At 40.5% G+C, this 26602-nt stretch overlaps 1 protein-coding gene across 2 annotated transcripts in view; it reads left to right on the top strand.

Annotated features, from left to right (window-relative positions):
- Positions 1 to 1118: 1118 nt before the first annotated feature.
- LOC110961579 (phospholipid-transporting ATPase ABCA1-like) overlaps positions 1119 to 26602 on the top strand; it is a 40219-nt gene continuing 14735 nt past the window's right edge. The window contains exons 1-12 of one of the 2 annotated variants that reach the window (XM_022209257.2): positions 1119 to 1314; positions 5256 to 5364; positions 6653 to 6746; positions 7872 to 8013; positions 8216 to 8334; positions 12903 to 13024; positions 15019 to 15210; positions 16710 to 16799; positions 23711 to 23954; positions 24079 to 24218; positions 24307 to 24423; positions 25749 to 25943. In XM_022209257.2, coding sequence (XP_022064949.1) covers positions 5299 to 5364; positions 6653 to 6746; positions 7872 to 8013; positions 8216 to 8334; positions 12903 to 13024; positions 15019 to 15210; positions 16710 to 16799; positions 23711 to 23954; positions 24079 to 24218; positions 24307 to 24423; positions 25749 to 25943 — 1521 coding nt within the window. In that variant the 5' untranslated portion in view covers positions 1119 to 1314; positions 5256 to 5298. The remainder of the gene's footprint in view (positions 1315 to 5255; positions 5365 to 6652; positions 6747 to 7871; positions 8014 to 8215; positions 8335 to 12902; positions 13025 to 15018; positions 15211 to 16709; positions 16800 to 23710; positions 23955 to 24078; positions 24219 to 24306; positions 24424 to 25748; positions 25944 to 26602) is intronic. The other variant, XM_022209255.2, reaches the window with a different exon arrangement.

The following is a 26602-nucleotide window of genomic DNA, read 5'->3' as shown; positions in this document are numbered from 1 at the left end:
TGTTCTGCTTTACATGTCTTCTAGTATAAAATTTAGAATTATAAGAGCTTAATGAAGTTAGTAATGCTCTTGTTCCACTTGTGAAACTCTCTATCTTTGGAAGCACACATATGGATTCTACCACTGTGTGATGCTGCAGATATTTCATGGACTCAGGAAATTGTACAAACTTCAGGTCCAGTTAACGTCTTGTGTTCTTGCATTATTTTTCAAAATAGAGTCCTTTAACTTCAATAACGTCAATTCATGCGGTCCACTCATGTTTAAACTTCTCTGTTCCTTTCACAATCATCTTGAGCCTCCAGATACTCCTCAACAGCATGCATGACTTCATAATCACTCTGAAAATGTAAGGGGAATTTCCCTTTGGGAAACAGAAGTCGGATATTGCAGGTTGGATGACTAAGATGCATGGAGTGACAGTTTAAAGTCACATTTTGACTGCTTTTTGCCACCTGTGCTGTGTTACCTTTCAGTTATTTCTCATGAGATTTATTTGTGTTTGTGCTACAACTGATTTACAAAAGCTGCTTTCCTTAACCACAACTCATCAAACTTTCATATTAAATATACAAGTTTAAACCTACAAACATATAAAACCATGATAGACCAGTCTGCTTGACTGATCCTGGTCCCGTTTCTAACCAGACGCCTGGTCAGAGACTCACATGCTTATTTTTCAGCTCAATGGTAAAAAACAGAGGTTCATATAAAGTAGCTGATATTAGAAGTAAATCTAAAATGAATCTTTGTGATGTTTTTGGATGAATATTGGTGGCAGAATTATTCCTAAAATGAAGCTGCTCATGGGTCTATATGTCAGTATGACTATGCACAGTTCAGACTATGTTGAAATTGACATGGAAATGTTGCTAGATTCTGACCCAGAAAGGTTGCCTGAGTGACTTTTACTAAACGTGCCCATTCAGACACCAACACGTTTCTTTGCCGTCAGATAATGGACAGGGGTGCGCGTGTGGAAGGGGCAGTAATTGAGAAGCAGCAGAGGAGGACCAGAGGTGTCTCTGGCCCTTTAAGACATGTTTTGACTCCGCACGTGCTTGCCTTATATGGGAGCAGCAACAAACGGTGACCGGTAGTTACCTCCGCTGCCGCTGCGCACCGAACGGAGCTATAAAAGCCAGGCGGGGGAGAAAAAACACTTTTGTCAGACACTGAGACACACAAGCGAACCTGAGCACTGTTACGGCTCAGTTTATTCTCCGTTTACAACTTGTCTCGGGGGGGAAGAAAGGAATTTCAATTTATAAGAATCGAAAAAGTGGATATACGCACCGTTCAGCATCACAGTCGGTGAGTTACAAGCTTTGTTTTGAGTTTTTTTTATGTGGGGGAGAGTTTCTTTTGTTGAATTAACAAAGAGATGTCACCGTGTTGTAGATTAAAAAATACATATTTGTATTTATCCATATGTTTTCAGCTTAATATTCTCATTCTGGCTTTAAATGAAAACAACTGTCTTAGTGTTGAGTGCAAATTGTTGTCCTTAAATTATTAGCGGATTTTTTTTCTGTTTTTTTTTTCAACGTTGACGTCGCTGTTTATATCAAGAATTGTAATGAGCTGAATGGACGTTTTTTATTAAAGGTAAAATTGTTGTTTTGGTAAAATGTCAGTTCACTCAACTGGTTTTTGTTTCTTATTTTGCATTTAGACTGTGCGTGGATAAAGACTAGTCAAGATAGCTGCAGTCAAATACAGGAAATTCGACTACATATATCAAAATAAAAGCCTCTTTATCGGATCGCGTTTATTTGCAAAATATTGACCCCAAAGAAAGAAGAAAAATGCACATAACCATATTTTTTGTTAATATTCTTCAGCTAACACCCATGGCACAAGGCCTTCTGAGGTTGCAAAGGTTTGTGACAGTACTTAATGGAAAATGTTTTCAAGTCATATTTGTTGTAGTTTAATACTGAAGGTTCATTCTTCTTCCTCGTAGTTTAATTGTAGTTGACTTGACGCCGCAGCTGGTCAGGATCGCGGAGCTGAATGACCGACAGTAACCTCAGTTAAGCAGAACAATGAAACTGAAGCACAGAAGTCAGACAGTTAGATGATGAATTTTGACAGTCCGTGTCAATGTTAACACTTGATCACGGTGCATATTTTTTTCTTTATGATAAATAACCGTTGCGTTATTTTTTCATTTTATTTTTCTGTTGTTTTGTTCTGTTTTCCCCAAAGATCAGCGCAGAAGTCTGTTCCTCTTTAGTCGTTTTATTATCATGCATGTCTGCAGGTATGGTGCAGCGTCGACGAAATTCATGCTTTGATGAAGCAACAAAATGTTGTTTTTTCAGCAAAACATCCGACGATTTTAAGGTTTCCTTATCTTAGTGGTAAAATGATCTGGCCTAGTTGTGATCAGGCTTACAGTTTGAGTCATCAGTCAGATGGAGTCAGAAATCAATTAAGACAATGAAGTTAAGGAGAAATATCCAGTGTGAGTGTGATGTAACACGTGAGCGAGGATTGATGGTAAACAAGTTAAGATTTTCTTTGCGTCGTGCGCCACTAGAGGCGCACTGGCTCTGCACCATTTGTGCTGCACATCATAGCAGAGAACCCCCTCTTGTCTCTGCGTACGATGTGTTTTCACCACAGTGTTTATCAAAATCGCACAATGCGCGGACGATACACTGGTAGAAAAAGTCTCAGACCGTTCAATGGGCTGAATCTGCCGTTATAGAAATGATGAATTGAATGAAAAGGATGGAAATGAGATGAAAATTAGGGCTTTTAATTGGGAATAAACACATAAACACGACGATCTGTTACGATATCTATTCCCAGATGATCGTGTTCCACCTACAAAAACACAATTTCTGTCGGTTATCAAAACTGACAATGTAATTGCAAGGGGAAAAGCATTCATTGTGCCACATGTGAAGGTGTGGATTGAATGCGTTGTTGTCAGCCCTCTCAAGCAGCAACATTGCAGTCTGTAATATAGTAATCCATCAGAGAGAGAGAAAAAAGAACATCTGCCATGATATTGATCCGAGATGTAACCAAAGAAAAGCCCGTGCTGCTGATGCTTTTGTCTTTTAGGGGTTCTTCACGTGTCCCTGTTAAATCCCCTCATCTGCTTTTGCAACTGTTTGCTCAGTGAAATGTTCAGCTGTGTCGTCAGTGAATTATCTGCGTGCGTCTCTCAACAAGTCTCTAGGAGGCATCTTATATAGCTCTTCAATGAAACGGTTAAATATGTGCTGCCATTAAAGTGAGTGACTCAGAGAGAAAACAGAAGTACCAGTACAGCAGACACTGAGCACAGGTCACTGTGTTGTTTGTCCATTACAAAGTTCCTGTTAGTTTTATTGCAACATTTAATACATTCCAGTGGATTTACTCAGTATAGCCAGTTGCTTGTGGCTGTGGAAACTTTGGAAAGTGACTTACTGCTTTACAAAGACAAAAAGTGACAGTTTTGGGGGGAAAAAAATTGCAGTGGAATTGCCAATTCTATTGTTCAGTGTCACTGGTTAAGCAAAGCTTTACATCTGTCTGGCGATTAATTTTTTCAGGACACTCACTGTGTGTTTTTGTAATACCAGAAAATCCTTGTTTTCTCTGTGCTTTTATATATTTGTTACAGAAAAAGTCGTTAGATGTGACTACAGTGTTATTTGACTCCACTAGAACAAATGTTGTGTGCAGTCATAGTGAGAACTGGAATAATGAGTTGATTAGGCGAGTGTTTTTTTGTTTTAATTTCAGGCCACAAGCAAGTGATCATTGATAACATTGTTGTGCCGTTGGTCGGTCTGTCTGTGACATCTATTCAGCTTTGTACTGAGTGATGAACATTCAACTTATTAAACAAGTTGGCCTTGATTTTGCCTCAAAAATATCCAACTTTATCTCTGAGTTAAGCTTCAAACTTGAGATAAAAACCTAAAAAATGAGGGGAAAAACATTACTTTTAATAGTTTTTATACAATGTTGATTTACATGGAGTCAGGAATGTGTGGATACAATATTTACTTCAGTTCTTTATGAACATAAGGACTTAATTATGGGAACTGTAACACATTTTGTAGATAAATATTTAACATGATACAGCATCTGCCTCATTTAATTAACATCTGAGACCCCTAATTCCCTTTTAAGGGGGTTCTGATTGAACTCTTGATGACAGGGTGTCTGTCTCAGACAACAAAATTAAAAATTCAGCTGTGTAACTCCCAATGACTCCATGATTGTCGATGTCTATTGGCTACAACATTCACTTTGTTGTCTGATCAGGAGATGTCGCAATAAACAGGTCCAGCCGCAAATCCAAGGACTGTCGACCTGGCAAAGAGAATAAAGAAATACTCTGGAAAAAGTTATCACAGTTGACCATACGGGATGAATGACATGCCTTTTACAAAGTCTATCAATATTGAGTAATGCTGTTTCATCAGTTGGGTCACATTGTCACGGTTGAGCAATGAGTGGTGCTAAAGTGATATTTTAACATTTACATGAAAAACATCATTGTGTGCGATACTGAGGTGCTAATGGGAGGGAATCTGCACTTGACAAAAGGGTTATCAACAACTTTCACCACAAGAACTGCCCCCCCCACCCACCCACTCATTCTCCTCAGATGAAGTGCAGCTCGACCTTTGGACAGATGAGTCCACATAAAGTGGGCCTGAATTTCCAGGAGTTAGTAACTATTCTCACTGGACAGCTGACTTCTTTTACTGGGTGTTGCTGTACTTTTGCCTGGTATGTTTTTGAAAGAAACTATTTTGCTCAATAAGGTGAATGTGTTTTCATGTGGCTTCTTTGTTTCTTGTGGCAATTGACTATATTTTACTTAATAATAAGTAACCAGGTAATGTTTGCTGTGTTCCAGTTTGGGTTTTTTTCTTGATGATTGTTGTTGTCGCATGTTGTTTTGTGTTGTTTTTACTCTGCTTTGTACATTGACATGATCAGCTGGAATATTTGGTACGATTGCATGCCATAGTTTGTTAATGACGCGACTTTCTGTTCTGTTTTTACGTAAGTTTTTCCGCGTCAGTGTATGTGACATTTCTGTTTTTTGGTCAACCACGTCTTTTTCCACAAGAGAAAAGCTGGACAGTAGAGAGTTCATTAGCTGATTGTGTTTAATCTGTGACTTTTTCACCCTGAGGAAAGTAGTATTTGGTAATTTAGTGTGTGCTTGTTTTAGCTGTTCTATAGATGGACTGCATTGGTTGACCTCCTTTCTTGTCGTTTTGTGTTTACAGTGAGGAGCTGGAGTGCGCTCAGTGAGGCTGGGAAGACGGCAACATGGCAGTCTTCACTCAACTGGGTTTACTGCTATGGAAGAACTTCACCTACCGACGGAGACAGACTGTGAGTAGCTTTTTTTTTTTTAAACCCCCGACTCGCAAAAATAGTAGACTGCATTAGTGCAAAATAAATTCTTTGTTTGTCCCTTTAATTTTTGTATTATTATTTTTTTTTAGATTTATGTCTCTCAGAACGCTAGTTTTCCCTAATTTGTGCTGCTTTTTCTAGCTACATTCTTATTCATGTGTCTAAAGAAACCTTTCAGCTTTTGTATATTTCCTTTCACATGTCTTACTACAGTTATAATCAGTCTGGAAGATTAATGTCATTTAACTTGTGCTGTTTGAGGGTCGCTGTGCTCTTGATGCCATCAAGCAAATTCCTAGATAAGACCACACAAAAGAGATGGAGGGATATCTGTCCTCCTGTGTCATTCATCTCAATCACATGATCAGTGGGTCGACTTTGAGTCACAGATGCTTTTTTGCCAGTGTCACATGCCTTCTTCTAAAAGCCTCACAAAGACAAATGAATATGCATAGTTCCAATGTGCATGCAGCCCACAACAATAGCAACGATTGATTTGTCATTTGAACCACTTGGACCAAAAAATGTTACAGTTTACAGCTTTCTGTGAGTCACTCAAAGATGAGATGATGAAGACACTGTCAGATCTATTGTCCAGCTACTATCTGGTGCTGGCCGATGCCCACACACGCAAATATATGTAAATGGCATTCAGTTTGAACTGCAGAGTAGTACTTCTGTATATGCTGGGAGACTCGTCTGCGTACAGTTACGCCGTTTGTCCATCAAGCAGAAAGCGTTCCTCAAAGTGACGGCTGCGGCTGTGTTTCAGTCCAATTACTCCCAACAAAAGGATACAGTGCATTTTCTAAGACACTGGCTTTATTCTTTATCCCCACGCTGCATGTCTGCCATGCGGTTTAAGGCTGACACAGAGGCAGCTGAAGCACAGAGGCCATATGGCGCAGATGGACAAAGCTATAGTCCTTTAAACCCGGCAGACCTCTGTCTCTGTCGTACTCACTCTGTCTCCCCTTATTGACCCACATACTTTACTCAGACTCATAGCGGGATTACCGTTTACAGAAGACAACGGCTGACAGCCTCTTCCACACATACTCTCAGGATGATGTTTTCTTTCTTCTGAAGCACTAGAAATTGCTCTCGGTGAACTGTAAAAACAGAAAAATCATAAAGCACAAAGTAAAATTATCACTGCTTTGGGATGATTAACTCGTCAGTTTGATTTGTTTTGTGCCCAAAGAGTGCAAAGATTTCTTTCATGTCATTGATTAACTTTCTGTTCTTGTCCTGTATGTTTTAGATTCAGCTGCTGATTGAGATCATATGGCCTCTGTTTATATTCTTCATCCTGATATCAGTCCGAATACATTATCCACCCTACGAGCAACATGAATGTAAGTGTTTTTGAACGCAAAAGTACAAATTATTTGTTCTGGGAAAGTATTGTTTTTTTCTTTCTTTCTTTTTGTGTGTCATTTTATCGTTATCTAAGCACAAAGCAGTCAGTTTTACCTAAATTCAATTTTTCCAAATTTTACTCTAACTCATGTTCTTATACATCGTCAGTTTTGCGAGGAAACCTTTGTCACTTGACTCTTGCCAAGCTAAACATGTTGGTCGTTCAAGGTTTCCTTGGTTTTGTCACAGAGGGATCTGTTGGATTTGTCAATATTTGTTTGCACTGAGTGAACAAGCGATATGACCTTCAGCTCCTGGAAAAAGGAATCGCAATATCTGTCATCAGTACGGGTGGTTTCAGGACTTTGATCACTGTTGAACTCAACAGGATTATCACATTATTGGAAGCAAAATAATCACAACAAAACAACATTTTGAAATATGTTATTTTTCTCATTTTGGAAAATGAATATAAAGTAGATGAAGGACTATGCTCATTCGTTCACCTACACAAATTTACTTCCACCTGCTTTTAAACGCATCTCGTCTAGTTATGTAGCTATAGGAATATTACATTAACATTATTAAAAGCATGCATGTGATGCCGTTGCACATTCCCCTTGGCGTATCACAAGTTAGTTTCAACCCAGTTAACCCAGTAAACTCAAAGAAGTGTATCAGCTCATCGACCCTCTTCTCACCCTCTGTGCTTATCTGTTCAGTATAATAACTGATTATCGACAGTAAATTGCAGCAGTAGCAGTAAAGTTAGCTGATAAGAAAGCCAACAATTGTAAAGATAAAGTCAGAGCTTTCAAAATCTGATTTCAAAGGCTCTGATGGTGGTGGTGTATATGTCACAGTTTACATAGGCTATTATTATTTTCAGTAGCTGGAAATCGTTACCAGATATGCAGAAATATGCTAAATATTTTTGTTTTATAGTGTCAGGTGTTATTACAAAATTAATGAGATGTTTACATAGTAAGTAGAATGGAATAATTTTTTTCCACTGAAATCTGTTGATGTCTAGAAATTATATTTGGTCTTTTTTTTTTTTTTTAACTTTTGTTGGAGTCCAACCTAAAACCTAATCATAAAACTTATGTTTTTTTTCTCAGGCCACTTCCCTAACAAGGCCATGCCTTCAGCAGGGACCCTGCCCTGGGTACAAGGCATCATCTGTAATGCCAACAACCCCTGCTTCCGCAACCCCACCCCTGGAGAGAGTCCTGGGGTGGTGGGAAACTTCAACGATTCTATGTGAGTAACCTGTTAATGTATCCATAGTCTGCTTTGTGTCATTTGCAGCAATGCTGTTCCACTGTTTATTGATAGATTAGTTCTGATTCTTTCACAAGATATATTATTTTTTGAAAACTGACAAGTGATCCTCAGAGTCCTCCCAAGGAATGAGAAAAAGTGGGTCTGATTGTGTTTCTGGTCTCTCTTCAAACATCACCAGAATCTCCCGTCTGTTCACTGATGCCAAGAAGATCCTGTTGTACACTCAGAACGATCGGAGCTATGAAGGCTACAAGGGACTGCTGAGAGCCCTCAGGAAGCTGCAGAAGAACACTGCTCGTAAGGACATGCATTTCCATTTTTCTGCTTGTTTTGTGTTTTGTCGCCTTCTCATTCCCACTAATCACATATTCATTCATTAAGCTAAAGAAAGCACTGAAATTTACAGAATTTATTTGCAATGTTGATTTAATTTTTTAAATTTAATTAGTGAAGGCATAGTGAGACCCTCCACTGTGCCACAGTTAATACAAAGTGAACTAACCATTCGTCATTGCAGATGAATAAATGAGCAAAAAAATTATTATTGATCCATCAAACTAAGATAAAGTGACCCTTTTTTGACCCTGACTCTTATCACTGTCTGCCAGCTGTGGCGGGGCCATCTCCCAGCAGCTCAAGGGTGTTGTACTTCTCTGCTATTACCGTATGTTGTTCATGGTGGTACTTGACAGAAAAAATGGGCACCACCCTTACAGTCATTTTAAGATCACAGCAAAGATTTAGTAGTTTGTCGTCACTGGAATGTTGCTGCTTCCTGCCTGCGAGGACCATTCACAGTTTGGCTGTACAAGTAGTACAAGCTATTTTCCGAACTCTGCTGTCAATTTTACCAGAACTTTAAAACATCAAAATTAGGGGAAAGAGTTGTGGCGCAACTTTTTATAAAATGAAAGAACAAGAGATTCACGATGATGATGCTGTCAGGCAGAGAAAGGTCATCTCTCTGAAATAACATCTTTTTGATGACTGGACTGTGCTGACTTGGTCAAAACGATCTGGAAATAGGAAAGGGGCCAGCGTTGAACTTTGCACTTAAATTGTCCCACTTGATTAGAAGTCACGCAAACACATTAATATGAGAAATATATATTTTTATATCCTTCCAGCATCGATTACTCATAGTTAATGATGTGGGCAATCTCTGTTTTTGCAGACAGCCGGGATAAAAAGAGAAGGACAGAAAAAAAGTAATGGCGCATTTTTAAAAAAATGCGTTAATGCTGGAGAAAAACAAGGATTGTAATACCGGGAAGAGCATTGCAGGACAGAGTGCAGGAACCATAAACAGCAGTGATGTAACGGCTGGCCTCATTAATTGCTGGGGTCTAATTAGACAGGCTGTTCTTTTGTTTGTTCCATTAGTGTTGCCTTGCTACAGCAATAATTCCTTTCATATTCATTTGATAATCACTCCATTTCCTTTTTTATAAATAGCAAGGTATTTGCTTGATTTCACATGAGGCCATAATGTAAGGGTATATTGAGCAGAGTATCAGAAATTATGCAACAAAACAGAACAATCAAGTTTTTCCTTGTTTCGGCTACCGTCTGCTGTTAGCCCAGAGGGTTCAGTTTGTTATGCAATGATTCCTGCAGCATAACATGGTTTGAAGAAGTGGTAAGGATACACTTCAGAGCAAAAGAAAATATGTGCTTGAAATTTTTAATTGAAAAGAAACACACTATTTTTGGACATGTTTCACAGTCTTATTCTGTGGCATGTTTTATCTCTTCTCCTTTTGTGGTCTCCATGTCTGCAATTTCCATTAGAAAGCACCAACAGATCTTCATCTCATCTATTGGCTCTGGGTCATTACCCCTTAATAGGAATAGGCATAGCCACAGATCTGCAGATCTGCTTTTTTTTATAGTAGCTCTTTCATTATTTTAATACAGCTTCTGAGCATCTGTGCACTTCATCATAACTGATTTCTAAATGCACAATTGTTTGCTCAATCCCTTATTTCCCTCTGTATTTAATCCACAAATGAGGATGCGATGATGCAGTTCAGAGACTGTCATATATGATGCAGGAGGAAGCAAACAGAGCTTCTGCTGCCGCTGCAGCAGCATGATGCTATAAGAATAACAGCCTGGATCAAAGAGCCGTGAGCAGATCCCCTCACGTGTTGGTTAATAATTCAGCAATTGACGGGGTCAGCAAATGAGATTTAAACGGATAGAGGTGGGGGACTGTTGACGAGAGAGATAAGGATTTTGCTTATAGGCGACTACGTCTTTGCTCACGTTGTATGGATTTCGACCATATGAGATGCTACTTGATGACAACATGGCATGGCACGTAGATGAAACAAAGGAATTGAAATATGAACATTTTAAAACTGTTGTATATAATAGATCTCGAGTCGGATGTGTTGTCTAAGCATTTGTCTTTTCACACTGGTAAAACTTAAAGTGGAATTGCATGATAAATGAGAACATTTTTAACCTTTCACCACCATGACATTTTATGGGACTTCAAAAGCTTGATTTAGAGCCTTGGTGTGTTGGTGTCTGACCTTTTAAAATGAACAGTATACATGTGTTTGCAAAGACACCAACAAACTGGAGGAATGTCAATGACTATTTCTCCTTATCTGCCTGAACCACCAGCCCCACTCATCGACTTCAACTCTTAGGGAAGTGAGCACCATGAGAATATCCTGCTGTTTAAAAAATGTCCTGATTAGAGGTCTGCAACATAAACAGGCTCTCACCAACAGCTCACACAGTCAAACATAAACAGACTCAGTCCGACAAGTTATATTTCCTCTCAGAACAGGTAAGCAGTCCACCCATCATGGAGCCGTTTTGTGGGCTGATTTCACTGCAAATCTGAATTGGTGCATTATTCATTTTTAGTTGATCTAGCAAGAAGTGCAACTGGTATTCAGGAAGGTTTGTGATTGTGAACCAATTCACAATAGATTTGGGAAATATGTGGTTCCAGGGAGATGTTCCACAGCCCGTTTGTAGACTAGTTTGTCCAGTGATGACACATGTCGTTAAGGGGTGTGTGTGTGTTACCAACATTGTTTAATTTCAGGATGACGGCACAGGCAGTGTCAGGAGCATGTAAAGACTTGTAAGTGTTAAAGTAGGGCTCGCCCTCATATCAAGCTGGCTCTATCACTGGAAAAAAACACACACAAACAAACAGAGATAAGGCTTCTTACGTGGTGTTACTTCAAAAGCGTCTCCGTTTCTGAAAACTCAGAGGATTTAGACCACTTAGGCAGTTCAAATAAAGACAGCGCACAGAGATAAGAACAAACAAGGAAATCATATGTGCATATACACAGTAGCAACTTTGCTGGCTAAACAAACTACTGCTAGACTTTCCATTTTATCAAGGTAGTAGTATCCTCTTGTGTGTCCTCAAGAGCCTGTGTGTACGATGTGCACCATGGGAGCTTTGACTTCCTACTGGGACACTGATTAGGCCTTATTAGTCTTCCCAGGTTGTTAACCTCTGAGAGTTGAGGCTACATGCATGCACACACAGGCAGAGGTGCACAGTCACATTTGCATAGATCCATATGGACAGAAGGAATGGACACTGTGTGTGTGAAATGCACACTGTAACTAATAACATACACACTAGTGCAGATAGTAAGGGAAAGCGATAAGGCACATGTGCCCCCTCTACGCACACAGAAACATGCTGTTCTCTTTCACTTCCTCCCAGGGGATGTTCAGCTGAGTTGAGGCAAAGTGTTTCCTGTGTGTTTGTGTGTGTGTGTGTGTGTGTGTGTGTGTGTGTGTGTGTGTGTGTGTGTGTGTGTGTGTGTGTGTGTGTGTGTGTGTGTGTCTGTGGTTTTCATGTAGAAGTTATAAAAACGGAGAGAAAAAAATTATTTACTGAAGATGAAGGGTAAGGAACAGCATATGACAGGGAGTTGAAAGAGGAAGATGTAAATTTTAAAAAATCAGTAGTGTACTTATATATCAAGTTATGAACAGACCAAGGGGGAGCAGAGCAGAATACATAAGTGCAATCGAACCAGCAATCATTCAATCTTTGGTAAATATTTTCATCCTAATAACAAGGCAGATGAAGAATCCATGAACATCTTTGGGGTGAGGCATAATCAGTCAAGTCTGATGCATCAAATCAAGATAACATAAAAACATGAAGCTACACTGGCTGTCTCCAAGCTGCAAGACCGATTCCTCTTCTCTCTGCTTGATTCCTCCTTGCTTTCAGCTACAACTAGTAAATAATGCAGAGAAAGTGGGCAAAAGGTGGTTCCGGGTAGAGAGAAGTATGTGAAAGGTGAAGAAGGGGAACTTTCTGAGGGAAGAGATTTCAGGAGAGAGGAGGCAGAATTTAGACCAAAGTTGAATGACCTGTTGTAACCTCGACTTGTAAAAAAATCTCAAAGCTGAGAAGAAGAGGGAACTGTATGTGCGTATTTGTGTGTTCCCGTAACCACAACGCTGACTCTGGCCAGTTTCAGAAATGGTTTGACTCCTGTGGAATGCAGCAAAGTACAACAAGCTCTCAGGGTGCAGAGAAGACAGCCATTCACTCAAGGATTTATGGCCACAGTCAGTTACTTGGCTGTCCACTGGTGTCATATATTAGTGCAGTTTAAAATCAGTTAGTACATTTTGTGAATTCAGAATATGTGCCCAGACATGTTTTGGAACTTCTTTTGCATAAACATGGTATGAAATGGAAGTTTGTATGATGTAATTTTACTTTATATCACACTGGGAGCCCTACTGGTTTTCTTGGTATAAATGTCAACTGCTAAATAAAGATGTGCTTTTTTTCAATCAAAGAAGGGTTTTGTACTTCAAAATTAGCTAACTTATTGTGTCTATGTTTCTTTTTTTAGGTTTCAAGCTGAAGGACTTTTTGCGAGACAATGAGACCCTTTCACATTTTCTGCACCACAACGCATCACTTCCTCATCATGCACTGAAGCACATAGTGGAGGCCGATGTCAATCTGGAGAAGGTAAAATAGCCTCAGTACCAATACCAGTTCAGGTATCAAAATTTGTACGGCCTCGTTTGAGATAATCATATTCCCCTGGCCACCGCGCCTGTGCATAAATCCAATGACCTTGACTCTGCAGCGTCTGTTGGGCCACAGGATTCTGCTGTGGCACAGCTAAGCCCTTAATACCCCCGAGAAAAATCAGTGTGGGTGGGGGGTGGATGGGCGTAGAGGCTATTGGGCAGTGGGCTCCCTCCCATCTGTCTTTTCATTATATTTCTTACTCACTATCCTAATGTAATTGAGAGCATTTGGATGGGTAAATTGATTTATTTTTAAATTTCTCTTGCAATTCGACACTTTGATTCATTATTTATTCATTATTCATTATCATGTATCTCACACAACATCTTACATCCCCTTACTGTTATTTCCCCCCCTTGCTTTTAATGTCATCCCCCTCTTGCTGTGCATAAACTGTTTTTAGCTGACATAATTATTTCACAGCAACACCCATACACATGTTAGCACACGTACACACACAGCACCCCCTCTTCCATTCAAATTACGTTTATTCATGTTACCTCATATTACATATATAGACTTGATTCGGTTACCCAGGTCCGTCTCAAAAACAGCCCAACCCATCACAACATCCCTGCTTTGCGGTTGGAGGGCTGAAGTCACATGACTGCTCCACTTCTGTCCTCCCTTCCCCACATCTCTGCTCACGTGCAGGGACAGAAGCTCAGAGACAAATTCACGTTACACCATCTTATTCTGCTCAGCGCATCCCTCTCTCTCCCGACAGTTATTGATCGCAGAGCGTGCTATGCATTAGGTTTGGAAGGTCACAGACAGCATTACTTAAGGAGAGGAGAGAGAATGAAGAGATGCTTAATGTTGTTGTGTCCTGTTTAAATTATCACACTGCAATTCAAAGCGTGAGAGCAAACAGACTGACGTAAGATTATGACATTTCTCAAAGGAAAATTAAGTTTTCAATTCCCTGTCTGGTGTTTTGTATAATTTACAATCCTCCAAACTGACTGCTGTAAGCCCTGATGTTTTTCCAATGAAAAGATTATCAGTCGTGTGTGTGTGTGTGTGTGTGTGTGTGTGTGTGTGTGTGTGTGTGTGTGTGTGTGTGTGTGTGTGTGTGTGTGTGTGTGTGTGTGTGTGTGTGTGTGTGTGTGTGTGTGTGTGTGTGTGTGTGTGTGTGTGTGTCTCTCTGGTACAAAGTCTGATAGACATGGTGGCATAACACAGAATGGTCAAGGACATTCAGAGGACAATCAGTGAGCTCTCTCTCACACAAACACAGACATCTTGATTCTGTCAGAGAAAAATAGAGCCTCTGTCCAGTCCTTGAACGCCCTGATGTCCCAGAAAGGGACATTTTGTTACTCCGCCTTCGTGGATACAGCTGCATGACCTCTTCGAAATAATAAAAAGCTTTTTCTTTTTTCAAAAAAGGAGGAAAGGATATTTTATTAATTGCCATAGATTATCAATAAAAAAAGGGAAAATAAGACGATATATTACCTAATGAGTTTCTTGGAATAGCCTGGCTTTGAGTCCACTGCGTTTTCCTGAAGATGTCCTTGGCATGACCAGACACTGACATTCAGAACATTTCTTCACGTGATGTTTTTCCTGGGAGCATCTTTGTTTTGTTCTTGTGATCAGCTTGAAGGAATGCATCTGTATTTGTTCTAATGCGTAATGATCCCAAAGCGTCAAGAACGACCACATAGGGAGCTCCATGTGGAAGCACAAGCAGGGTCTCTCAACACAAAATAATGCAGTATCACTGGCAAATCTACTGTAACTGAAGCATCATGTCAAAATAGTCATGCGTGTCTTTGTACCTGCTGTGTTAAAATGGTTTTATGTTCCTGAAAGGGATACAAAAATCAGCAATTCTACCACTTCAAGTGTTGCTTGACTTCTTTGTTTTCTGTCATAATTCTTTACTGTGTCTGAATCTCTGTTTTATTTTCTCTGTTTAGGTGCTCACGAAAGGTTTTGGCTTCCACCTCAGAGACCTCTGCAACACCACGCCACTGGAGGAGTTTGTCCACATCGCTGACCACAACGTGTCCGTAATGACTCAAGAAATAATCTGCAAATCCTCCAGTGATTGGCTGAACCAGGCCCAGAGCCACTTTCTGTCCAACTTGGATTTCCTAAAACCAATTCGAGTGAGTTTATCCTTTGATGAACCAGTTGTAGTTTTACACCGGACCTTATGTTTCACACTCAGACCTAGCTACTCAATTCAAATGATGTTCCAGTCAGCAGGAGTCCTATTTGAAAACACTATGGTCTCTACTGCCTTTACAAGAGGAAATATTTGGGTGCTGCTCTATACACAGTAATTGCTTTAAGTAACTTGGATCCTTTACTGTGACAATCAATGCATGAGGCACTGGCTGTGGAACTTACAACTTGTGACAAGAGCAACTATTTTTGTAGCTCTGGTAGGGAGTCACAATCAAAGTTAGACCCAATATTTATCCATTTTGATCCCTCCAATTTTTTTATTATTATTTTTTGCTTACTGCAGAATGTTTTCTGTGTTCCTGTTTTCTTTACCCTCCTTCCTTCCCTGCTTCACATTACCTCTCCTCTGCCTGCATTTTCCCAAACGTCCCTCACTTTCCCATAAAACCTGTGACCTAAATGTGAGTCACGATGGCAAGGGTAGCAAGAGTCGAACAAAACATTGTGTAGTACTAAACTTTAGAATGACCAGAAGGGAGAAGAGCTATATAATATAGCTTTTACTGATTCAAAAATATATCTGAGAAAACATTTGATTTGAGATTGTGGACCTCATCCCTCCAAAAGCACTTGTTCCTTAAAAGGTCTGTGTCCAAACTGTGTTAGATGTTGATGCAAGAGTGGAAATTTGTCCAGCAGTAGCAAAATTGTGCAAAATACAAGGACAAGAACTCTTGCATAACTCTCCATTCTCCTGTTTATCCCCTGCGTATGTGTTTGCGTGTTTAACAGAATGAGGTAGAGAAACCATCAGGGGGGAGAGAAAGTGAGACAAAACGGTGAACAAATGAGAGAGAGCACACTAGAAAGCTGCAGGATCTTTCACTCTTCCTAGACGGCTGTTCTGTCTTCAGCGACACTTGTGCTTTATCAAATGTCAGACATTCCAGCAGCTGACAACTTAGTGTGACAGATGAGAACATGCGCGCACACACACACACACACACACACAGACACACACACACACACACACACACACACACACACACACACACACACACACACACACACACACACATACACAGTTTGACTGATAAGAACATAGGAGATCAAAGTCACACAGACCTGTTGTTCTTTTTCAGCTCCCCTCTTTCTCCACCTTTGACCCCAGTGTTGTTGTTCTCCTTTCTCTCCTAACTCTCCTTCACCACAGCTTTCTTAACTCTCGCCTTTCTGTGAGTGTGTGATGAGCTTTTTCCTGTCCATTACGTTTGCATGAGGGGAAAACACCTGAAAGAAAACTAAACCTTTGGAGATGTTTCAAAATGGATACTGCAATGAATAAGTAATGTAGATATGAAGGACAGAAATAACGTGAAAATATCTTTTTTTATTCCTCTCCAGGATGTCTTGTTTGTGCACCCAAACTGGAAAGTCTTTGCAGCATAGTCATGATAATCCCTTTTCTATTTAACAGAGAGATGTGAAGTCAGACCCCAAAGTCCTTCAGGAAGTCTCAGCTGCAACCGACAGTCTTCTGGAGAGCCTGGGAGCACTGGCCGTGGAGGTAAATAAACCAAATACCACCCACATGTGTTGCAAAAGGTACAAACAAGACTTATAAAGTATTTGTTTCCAAAGTTCAGTCATCAGTTGCCATGTTTGTGAATAAAATCGATATTTACCAAGAATCTGGTCTCAGTGAAGTAATAATACAGTTGTTGTACATGCGGGTTACAGGTAGTACTAGTACTAGCTGGGGCAGCTGAGATCAGGGCCATATTGACAGTATTAACACACATATGTGTACATGCAGTGATTCAGAGCTTAGAGTTTGGAATCACAGAAATCACATTCGCTGAGGTGATATTTTCGAAAAGCTGTTTTTTTAAAAAAAAACATTGAACCACTTAAATGAAAGATTTTAACTTGTTTTCCCAAAGCGACACAGTACGTACCAAATTATACTCCAAATTCTAAATGTTCTGACAAAAAAATGGCTTTCTAAAGCTTAAAAAAATGTATAGTCTGTGTAAAATACTCCTCTAAGTGGTGACACAAAAGCTCTTACTCAGCCACAAACCAGGTGCATTGTATTCACAGATGTGCATACACCAACATGAACACTATAGGATGATATGCGCGCACACACACTCACACACACACACGTGCCTGTCTGAGCTAATGTAACTTCAGTGTGAGTTGTTGGAATGTTGTGAGAAAGGGGAGACGCAGCAGTCGGTGATGCGCAAACACAACACAACCCCCTTTTCTCTCAGGCTCCTGCACTGCTGAGTTGGCAAAACATAAAGACCAAACTGTTGGTACAAGTGTGTGTGTGTGTGTGTGTGTGTGTGTGTGTGTGTGTGTGTGTGTGTGTGTGTGCGCGTGTGCGTGTGCGTGTGCGTGTGTTTGTGATTGCGTGTGTGTTTTAAAGTGTGTGATAGCGTTTCCTATCTAAGCAGCTGTAAGAACATTGATGAACTGGTCTGTTCTTCTGTTCTCATCCGCTAATATTGCAAACTTCAGCAGCCATTTGTATCCCTTTCCCACCAAACCCAGTTGCTCGGCACTGTGGCAGAGTGCAACGATTAACAGACAGGAACTCGTAAAGAATATAACCGACCAAAAAAATGGAAGTATGTTAACCCAAATCATTCTTGCACAACTCCCTCCAGAATTGCGCCATTTTTTTAGTTCCTTTCTGATGCTTGTCTTGTTGATTCTTATGTGTTTATTTTAGGCTGCTGATATCTCAGGTATGAGCTTTGGCAAAGTACTGGACAAAAATCGTGCATTTTTGCAATGAAATGTTTGATTTTAACAGAAATCGTTCTTGGGCATTATTCTGTTTAAAGCAGATTATGTTTGCTTAGCTGGCTGATAGATGAGGTATGTGCTGGCAGAATGGAGAAATGCACCCATGTAACCTCTATTTCCTAACCAGTAATCATCTGAAGCCTGTGCTTCAATCCAAGGCTTATAACTGTTGGAAGGCAGACAAAACTACAAGCTTAATGCATTTTCAGAATGTCTTTTCAGGAGTCAAGAAAAAGTCCATATCCACATTACCAGCCAGTGTGAGAAGCCATGGGGAAATTACATATTTTCTGAAGGGATTAGTTATGAGCCTGGCTTTGTGGAGGAACAGACCAAAATGATTATTAACCATGTTGGTCAACCTGCATCTCACAGCTGCATGGAAAACAGTCCTTGGAAAACAATCTTCATTATCAGAATAAGATAAGTTGCTCATGATAGAATATTCTTTAGGAATTTCTCAATTAATGCCCAAATTTACTGTCATTATTTTCTAATTACTTACGGTATTCCTCTTAACCTTTTTCTCATCTTGTAAGTAGATTATTTCATTTAGCTCTGGAGGCTGGCAGTGCAGAGATTTTCTCACCAATAATCTGGATTCCTGCTTGTTCTCAGGCTGTTACTGAAGCCATCATGATGATTGGTTGTAACTGTGGAAAAAGAGATAATTCACATCCTGTCTTGATAAGTCTGGCAAATTCATCCTTGTAATTCATATTTGATTTTAATCAACATACTTCCTGGAAGCAATAATGACATCTTGATATATTTTATGTATTGTTTGGCCAAAGCTTAGGTGGTTGCTTAGCAAAGCAATAGGGAGCGTATGAATAACCTCCAGTAACCTCAGGTCTAAAACTTGATTACTGGTCTGTCATTTTGGAGAAATCTGAGAGGAAGTTTGACTAAGTTTTGTGAATTTTAAGCTCACATGGTCAGAATTCTATCACAATGTATTGTTACGTTTTTAAATAGGTCTATTTTGTTGCAGAGATCTAGTTTCTAGTTACCTCCTTACAAACTATTTCTTCTCTAAAGTCTTGAAACATCCACACAGCAACCTGGTGAAGTGTAATGCATTTTAATTTGCTATTTCATGTTAACAATTAATTTATGATTGGCCGCAGAGCTGTTCTGATCTAAATACCTGTGAGCTGGTGCGGAAATTTGAACTTTAGTAACCTCAGACAGGCTTCGCTGTGAGGTTACTCTGGGACGATCCTCTTCTGCTGCCTGCCACTGTGTGTGCGTGCGTGCGTGCGTGCGTGCGTGCGTGCGTGCGTGCGTGCGTGCGTGCGTGCGTGCGTGCGTGCGTGCGTGCGTGCGTGCGTGCATGGACTACTCACCTAGTCACCCAAGTTAACGTGGGCATTAGCCCACTAGGGAAATGACACATTTACTCAGTCACACAAGCAAATACCCCCTAGCACAGACCTACATACAAAAGTTTGGCAAGCAGAGTTGCTTACACACACACACACACAGAAAATACTTTAGAAGACAGTAGTTTGTCTGTGTGCGTGTTCGAGCATTTGACACCAAAACAGGAGAGAAAAAAATGGAGGTTGAGGTTGTTGTCAGTCATTGCTGTGTTTTCACAGCTCCTGTAGCCTGAGGCGATGAAATGATGAAGACTCTTTAACACAGTACATACGCAACACACATGCATGCACAGCGCAAGACCTTTTTAGTGCATAAAAGCACACCAACAGTCACACAAGAAAACCACTGACACAAAAGACCCACATGTGCACACAGATCAACACAACACACACACATAGAAATTATCACGCCCAGTACTTTGTGCATGAAAGAACAGGAAAGCATGTGACGGTCTGATGTGGCTGCAGGCTCAGCTGCAAAATAACCACGAACAGCACGATCTCTGGGAGCGCGTCTGTGATCTGAGACACAACAGTTGGTTCAGTCTCACCTTATCTTTGTCAGAAAAAAGTGATGAATTTTATGTTTGACTGGCAAAATAAGGACTGCATAAGAGTTTGATGCTTTAAACTGGACAACTGTTGATCTGACATTACAGCATTCTGAACCAGCCACGCATTACATGTCGGGATCTTCTGTGTTTGTGTTTCATCTCTCCAGCATGTGTTTGTGTCCGTGCATTGTTTGTCTCAGTAGCAGTTGTCAGTATAATAGCGCTCCACTCGTGAAGCCTGCGGAGGTTTGCCTATTAGGAGAACGACCGATAGTAACCTGTCTTTGTTCTTGTGCCGTTGACTGCTTTCGGTGCTCGTTTCCACCTCCTGCTTCACTGCAACTTTGTGCAGATTCTTTTTTCTGTTGTCGCTCTATTTTGTCCTTTGTCTCTGACCATTTTAGATTTTCGCTCTGTTTGAGCAAGAAAATGTCATCCCGTTCATACTTAATACCTTAGGTTATTTTAAGCCCAGGTACCCTCCCCTTCACCACATTTAGGAAATGAACCCTCCCCTCTAGTTCCACCTTTTCTTTGTTTTACTTGCACTAAACAACCGAAAACTCTTCTCCCAGTTGTTCCCTGTCACGAGGCGATGACATAATTGCATGTTTAGTTGACCAGTTTGGAGACACCAACGGGGAACTTGTGGCGACTTGTTTCTTGACCGATAGTAACCTCTGTATGAACCAAAATGAACTTCCTTCAGCCTGATGTAACAGTTCATATGACTGTTGACACAATGGCACAATGTGTCCGTTTTCTCCGGAGACCAGAGGAATATGACAAAAAAACATATTGTTTTGTAGCTGTGATGAACGCATTCACTGAATTTTATGTTACGGTTTGTGCCATTCTCTAACAATTGTCTCTAACTTAAATGTCACATGAAAAAGATGAAAATACAGGGTGTGTTCCTTCTTAACCCTAGAACACTAACGTTAAAATAAGTAACACCATCACTAACGTTGGGTATATTTTACCCGATATAATATCCTGGATAAAATACAGCTTTCATCAATTTATGTAAAAGTACAACACTGTATGCCAAATTGTAGTACTCTTCTTTAATTTCAAAACATGCAATATCACATAAATTAAAAAAAAAAAGGTACCATGGCGGACCCTTTAAAAAGACAGCAAAATTATTGAAAAAACAGGTAATCCTGAATGATAAATTTCAGAACAAAAAAAAAAATGGAGCTGGAAACTTGCTCTTCGGTCCACCCATTTCGAGGACATGTGAGCCTTGTCTGGTGAAGGCACAGTCTTCTTGCATCATTGACAACTGTGGGAGAGAGAGACAAAAAATGGCATTTTTTGAGAGTGAAAAAATGACCAAATTTTTTTGACTATATGAATTTCCTTAGAAATTACCATTAAGTGATGTTTATTCATAGCCATTATACTAATTAAGGATTACATGCAAATTCTGGGATAACTCTTAACTTACCTTATGCCTTACATGCAGTTGGTACAGGCAGAGTAGTAATGGCGAGGACACACTGGTCGACGGCAGACATGACACCTGTGTCGTGTCTTGCTGTCCGAGCCTGTGGGACAGTCAGCACACCTCACTAAGGGACCTCCGCTTTCTGCTGCCACTGGTCCAACCTCACCCGCAGGAGTGCCAGGTGTAGGGATGTCGCACACGCTGCAGATGAGGATTTTGAGGTGACGTGACAGACTTGAAGTGGGGAGCCTCTGCTCTGCCCATGGCTTGATGAGTGCCATTGCCAAAGCCTGCATATACTGCCTCCTCTTCATTTGTGTGTCACCTCTCTTCATGGCATTCTCCTTGTGAATGATCCATGAGTTTATCACACCAGCATTCATCATGCCATATAGCACACACAGTGGCCACCTCTTGGTTTTTCTTCCACAGCCGTATTGAGCACACATCTGGTCGAGAGTATCAACACCTCCCTTCGTTTGGTTGTAAAATTCCATCACTTCAGGCTTGTGAGTGGGTCCAATACTTGGTTGTGTGTGCATGGATGACAAGAGTAGGACAAGCTTCTTTTTTGAAGCGTCGTCACGGAAGAAGGACACCAAAGTTAGGTCTTTGGTGAAAAGAAAAGTACTGGAGTCTGGTATGCGATTTTCTTTATCTTTCATCACATGTGGGATCTCTCTTTTGTTTGCTTTCATCGTCCCCACAAGGGTCATGCCACAGTTCTCCAGCAGGTCGATCGCCAGTGGCACATGTGAACCAATTATCAGTGGTCACATTCCTGTTTGTCTGGTGATATTGCTTGGTCAGCTGCTTGGTGAAATAATGGCCAAGACTTTGAGTACACTGTGGTTGTGTCACCTGCTTCCCGAGATATAAATGTAAATAAATAAATAGATATAAATTAACATTAGCTACATGTCACTCACTTGTTAGCATGCCAGAGTAACCAAGCCTGTGACAGGATGACAGCTGTGGATGAAATGGGGCAGAGAATGTGGCCGGCCTGAATGTGGTTTCCCTTGAAAAGTGCAAAGAGCGCCTGATTTAAACACACAAACACTAACGTCGGGTAAATTCCACCCGTAAAATATGTTACTCTCTATCACTAAAGTCGGGTGAAAATCACCCGAACGCATGCCTCTTGAAAAAAACATAGATGGGAGGAGGGAAACAAACATACAATTAATAACATCAGTGAGCAGCCTGAAGCTACCCAAGGACCCATGAAAGTCAGACAATGGCAACACAATGAAAATCACATGACAAGAATTGTGTGGGTGAAAATCACCCGACGTTAGTGTTCTAGGGTTAAATGGGTAGACATTAAAAAGAAACTCCAAACAGCAGAAAAACTAACATTATTTTAGTTAATTTATCCTCAAACAAAAGACTTTTTGAAGTAGAATGTCTCAATGGAGACGTAACTATTGTGTTTTATTGATAAAACAGCTACATGGTCAGTCAACATAGGGCTTTTAGCCTTTATTTCTGACAATTCTAACAGTACCGAACTATAACAGGACCGCCAACAATTGTAATCAAGGAGCAAATTACATGTTAAATATTATTTGACCTCTGCTCTAGATAGAAATGCAAAGCTTCCCTCCATCCCCCTTTCTGTCACACACACACACACACACACACACACACACACACACACACACACACACACACACACACACACACAGAGGGTGAATGATAGGACTGGGAACAGCAGTTAAATTTATCTTAGTCACGCAGACGACTAAGTGCTAAGTGTCTCCACCCCACAGTGCAGCACTCGACTTCCATGTCTAGAATACTGCTCATAGCGCAGGTGATAACCTTTAATATCTTCAAACCTGCAGACACACACAAGGTTCATAGAAGCTGCTTCCGCTGTGATGAATGATACCCCCTTTCATGTAGATGTGGACATATCATTTCAGCCCTCACATTACAATGCAAGACATTTAAGGTTCCCTGAGGTGAGAAACATGTATAGAGAAAGTCTGAACACAGATGTGATGACAGATATGACATAAAGTACATTAACCAAACTCATGTACAATATGAAGAGGCCTTGTTCTGCTGCTGGAAGCTGATAACAAGGATATATATATATCTATAGTTATCAGACTGAAATAATTTATTTATATATTTTAACTAATCTTTAACTTATTTTTGTGGAAATTGTGTCTGACTGCATTTGTATCCCCTTAGCTTCCAGCATCCCATCAGTCATTATCATGCTAACATTTCGGTGCCTGCCTCTCCCTTACAGCTTGCCAATATGAATAGTTGGAAGGATATGCGAAAGGAGATCCTGTATCTGACTGCGAATGCCACAGGGTCTCCAAACCAGATTTACCAGGCCGTGTCACGTATCGTCTGTGGACATCCAGAGGGAGGTGGCCTCAAAATCAAGTCTCTGAACTGGTATGAAGACAACAACTACAAGGCCTTATTCGGCAATCACGGCAATGACAGTGACAGTGAGCCCCTCTCGGCTTACGACAACTCTTCCAGTAAGTGTCCACCTACGTACAACCACGTCATTTGAGTTTGCATTAATCAGCGGTATTCTTTCCAGATCATGCAGTCAAGCAGACAAGATTCAATCCTCAAAATATGTTTGTGTTTATTTTCTAGCTCCCTATTGTAACAACATGATGAGGAGCCTGGAGTCCAGCCCTATTTCCAGGATGATTTGGCGAGCTCTGAAACCTCTTCTCATGGGGAAGATCCTGTACACCCCAGATACTCCTGCAACCCAGAGGATCGTCCATGAGGTACAAGCGGCTTCACATATCCCAAAATTCCCTTCTCAGAATCATGTGCTAAGCATTGAATGAAACTGAGCAACTGTGTGTTTTCCAGATGAACAAGACCTTCCAGGAGCTGGGTGTGCTGAGGGATCTCGGAGGGATGTGGGAGGAAATGAGGCCCAAAGTGTGGAACTTCATGGAGAACAGCGAGGAAATGGATTTGGTCAGGGTGAGTGGGAGCACTGGCATTATTATTGTACACGCCTCAACACCATGTCCCGTTTACATAAGAGGTTTACACGAGGGCATCTTTTAGGTATTTCTCAATGTGATGTAAGTACGTGAAGCTGTGAAGAAAGTGGACAAAGACAGTGAGAAATCAGGTTTTTACTGTCTATTGTCTGCTGCAGTGTACATGAACAAGATAAATGTCAGAAAGATAATTTAACTGGAAGGGATGATGGGTTTAAGTCAACTACAAAATTTGACTAAAAGAAATCATTGAGGAAATGTGAGCACTTTAATAAAATGTGCATTTGGCAACCGTTTGAAAACTTCAAGCAAACCAAGATACAGCCTCATTTAAAGCATTGCTGTTGTCATTCAGACTACACAAAAGTGGGCACAAACACAAAGTGTTAGTTTTCTTGCACAGAGTTGGATTTACTTTGCCCTGACTAATGAGTGTAAAACTACAGATTTCCTTACTGGAATCAGCCATTTATTGCCCTGTTATCACGTCAAAATGCCTCTATCAGAAGACATGTAGTTCATAACATGGCTGTTCATGGCTATGTGTTTTTACCACCACTTCCACTTTTCCTGTGTGAATTGCATAAGCACTACCTCCACCTAGTGGCAAGAAGTAATGCAGCCAAATGACTGACAATTACTACAACTATTTGGTTTATAAGGAGTCAAGGAACGTTGTGGCCAATAACCATTATCTGCGTTTTTTACTGCCTTATCAGTCTTTGTCAGTGATAAACCTTTGAGGCTATTAAGAGTATTTTTCATTTACTGAGAAGCTTCAAAGATTCAAATTTAGGCTCTGTTCTGTTGTGTTTTGGACTTGATTGTCTAATTGGATTTCCATTTGACGATTTAGATGACTGGACTGTTTTCACTTCTGTCATGAAATTGGTTAATCCGTGTAGAAACAGGAAAATGGTTAGACATAACGGAGATAATGAATTTCAGAAGACTACTGAATAAGGGTCTTTGAAATGAAATGAACAAGAAAATAGGTCACAAGCCACACAAAGATGTACACAAACACACACACGCAGACCACAGCGCAGAGAAAGGTTACTAAAGGCTTAAAGGCACGCAGTGATTATTCAACTTTTTATTTATTTATTTGTTTTACTGTTGCTTGACATAGGTTTTACAGCACGAGCAGAAAAGGTTAAACCATGTTATAAAAAAAGAAAATAACGAGGAGCCAGCTGCAAATGTTGGGTGTTTTGTTTATCTGCATCCTCTCTGCTTTCAGTTTTCTTTGTCTTAACAGGGAATGATGCATTGATTCTCTTTACATCTTGGTTTTTGCAGACCCTGCTCCAGAATAATGCCAGCGCTGCGTTCTTTAACAGCCAGCTGAGTGGGACTGAGTGGCGTGTGTCAGATGTGGCAAAATTCCTGTCAAAAGTTTCAGAGAAACCGAGAGCTGCGGGATCAGCCTACACCTGGAGAGAAGCCTTCAATGAGACCGACCAGGCCATACAGACTATTTCACGCTTCATGGAGGTTAGTGTGTTAGTGGAAGATGTCGGATGTTTCACCAGAAATGCAACACAAACGGAGTCATATAGATCACTGCTAATAATTTCCTTCCTGGAAAAGCCTTCAGTGTGTAAGATGGCAAACTCATTTTGAGGTCGAACGGATTGAAATGTCGAGATGTTATATTGTTTTCATGACTCATTCATTCAGGGGAGTGAAATTATATTGCTGGGTGTTCATGGTTTCAAGGACATTGCCAATAAACACACATCCATATGGGTCTTAAGCTGTGCCTATAGTAGCTGTTCGCTTCTGTCCAAAGTCAAGGCACTTAAAAAAAGAAACAAGTGGGAAAATAGGTTAAATACCAGTTGCCCTTTGAGGTCATTGCATTACAGAACCTTTCTGTATCTTCTATCGTTCATTAATGTGTTTGAACTACTTTTAGATCCGGGCATGGCTATTAAAAGCTTTCAAATCAAATGTTCTTTCCTCTTGCTTCCTTCATCAAATCAAATCATGGCCATGATGGGTGTGTCACAGCCTCTTGTTTACTTGGTCAGTAGGCCAGAGCCGAGCCCTGACAAGAAAGCAGTTGCCCCTCATCTTCCTGCCAATTGTTAATCAATTTTATTCCATTGTGTGTTGCTGTTTTATTTATCTGTGGCAGGGAATTTCTCCAT

Source organism: Acanthochromis polyacanthus, chromosome 3, assembly GCF_021347895.1.
Source record: "Acanthochromis polyacanthus isolate Apoly-LR-REF ecotype Palm Island chromosome 3, KAUST_Apoly_ChrSc, whole genome shotgun sequence".
Lineage (NCBI taxonomy): Eukaryota > Metazoa > Chordata > Actinopteri > Pomacentridae > Acanthochromis > Acanthochromis polyacanthus.
This window is presented reverse-complemented; position numbering and strand designations above follow the sequence as displayed.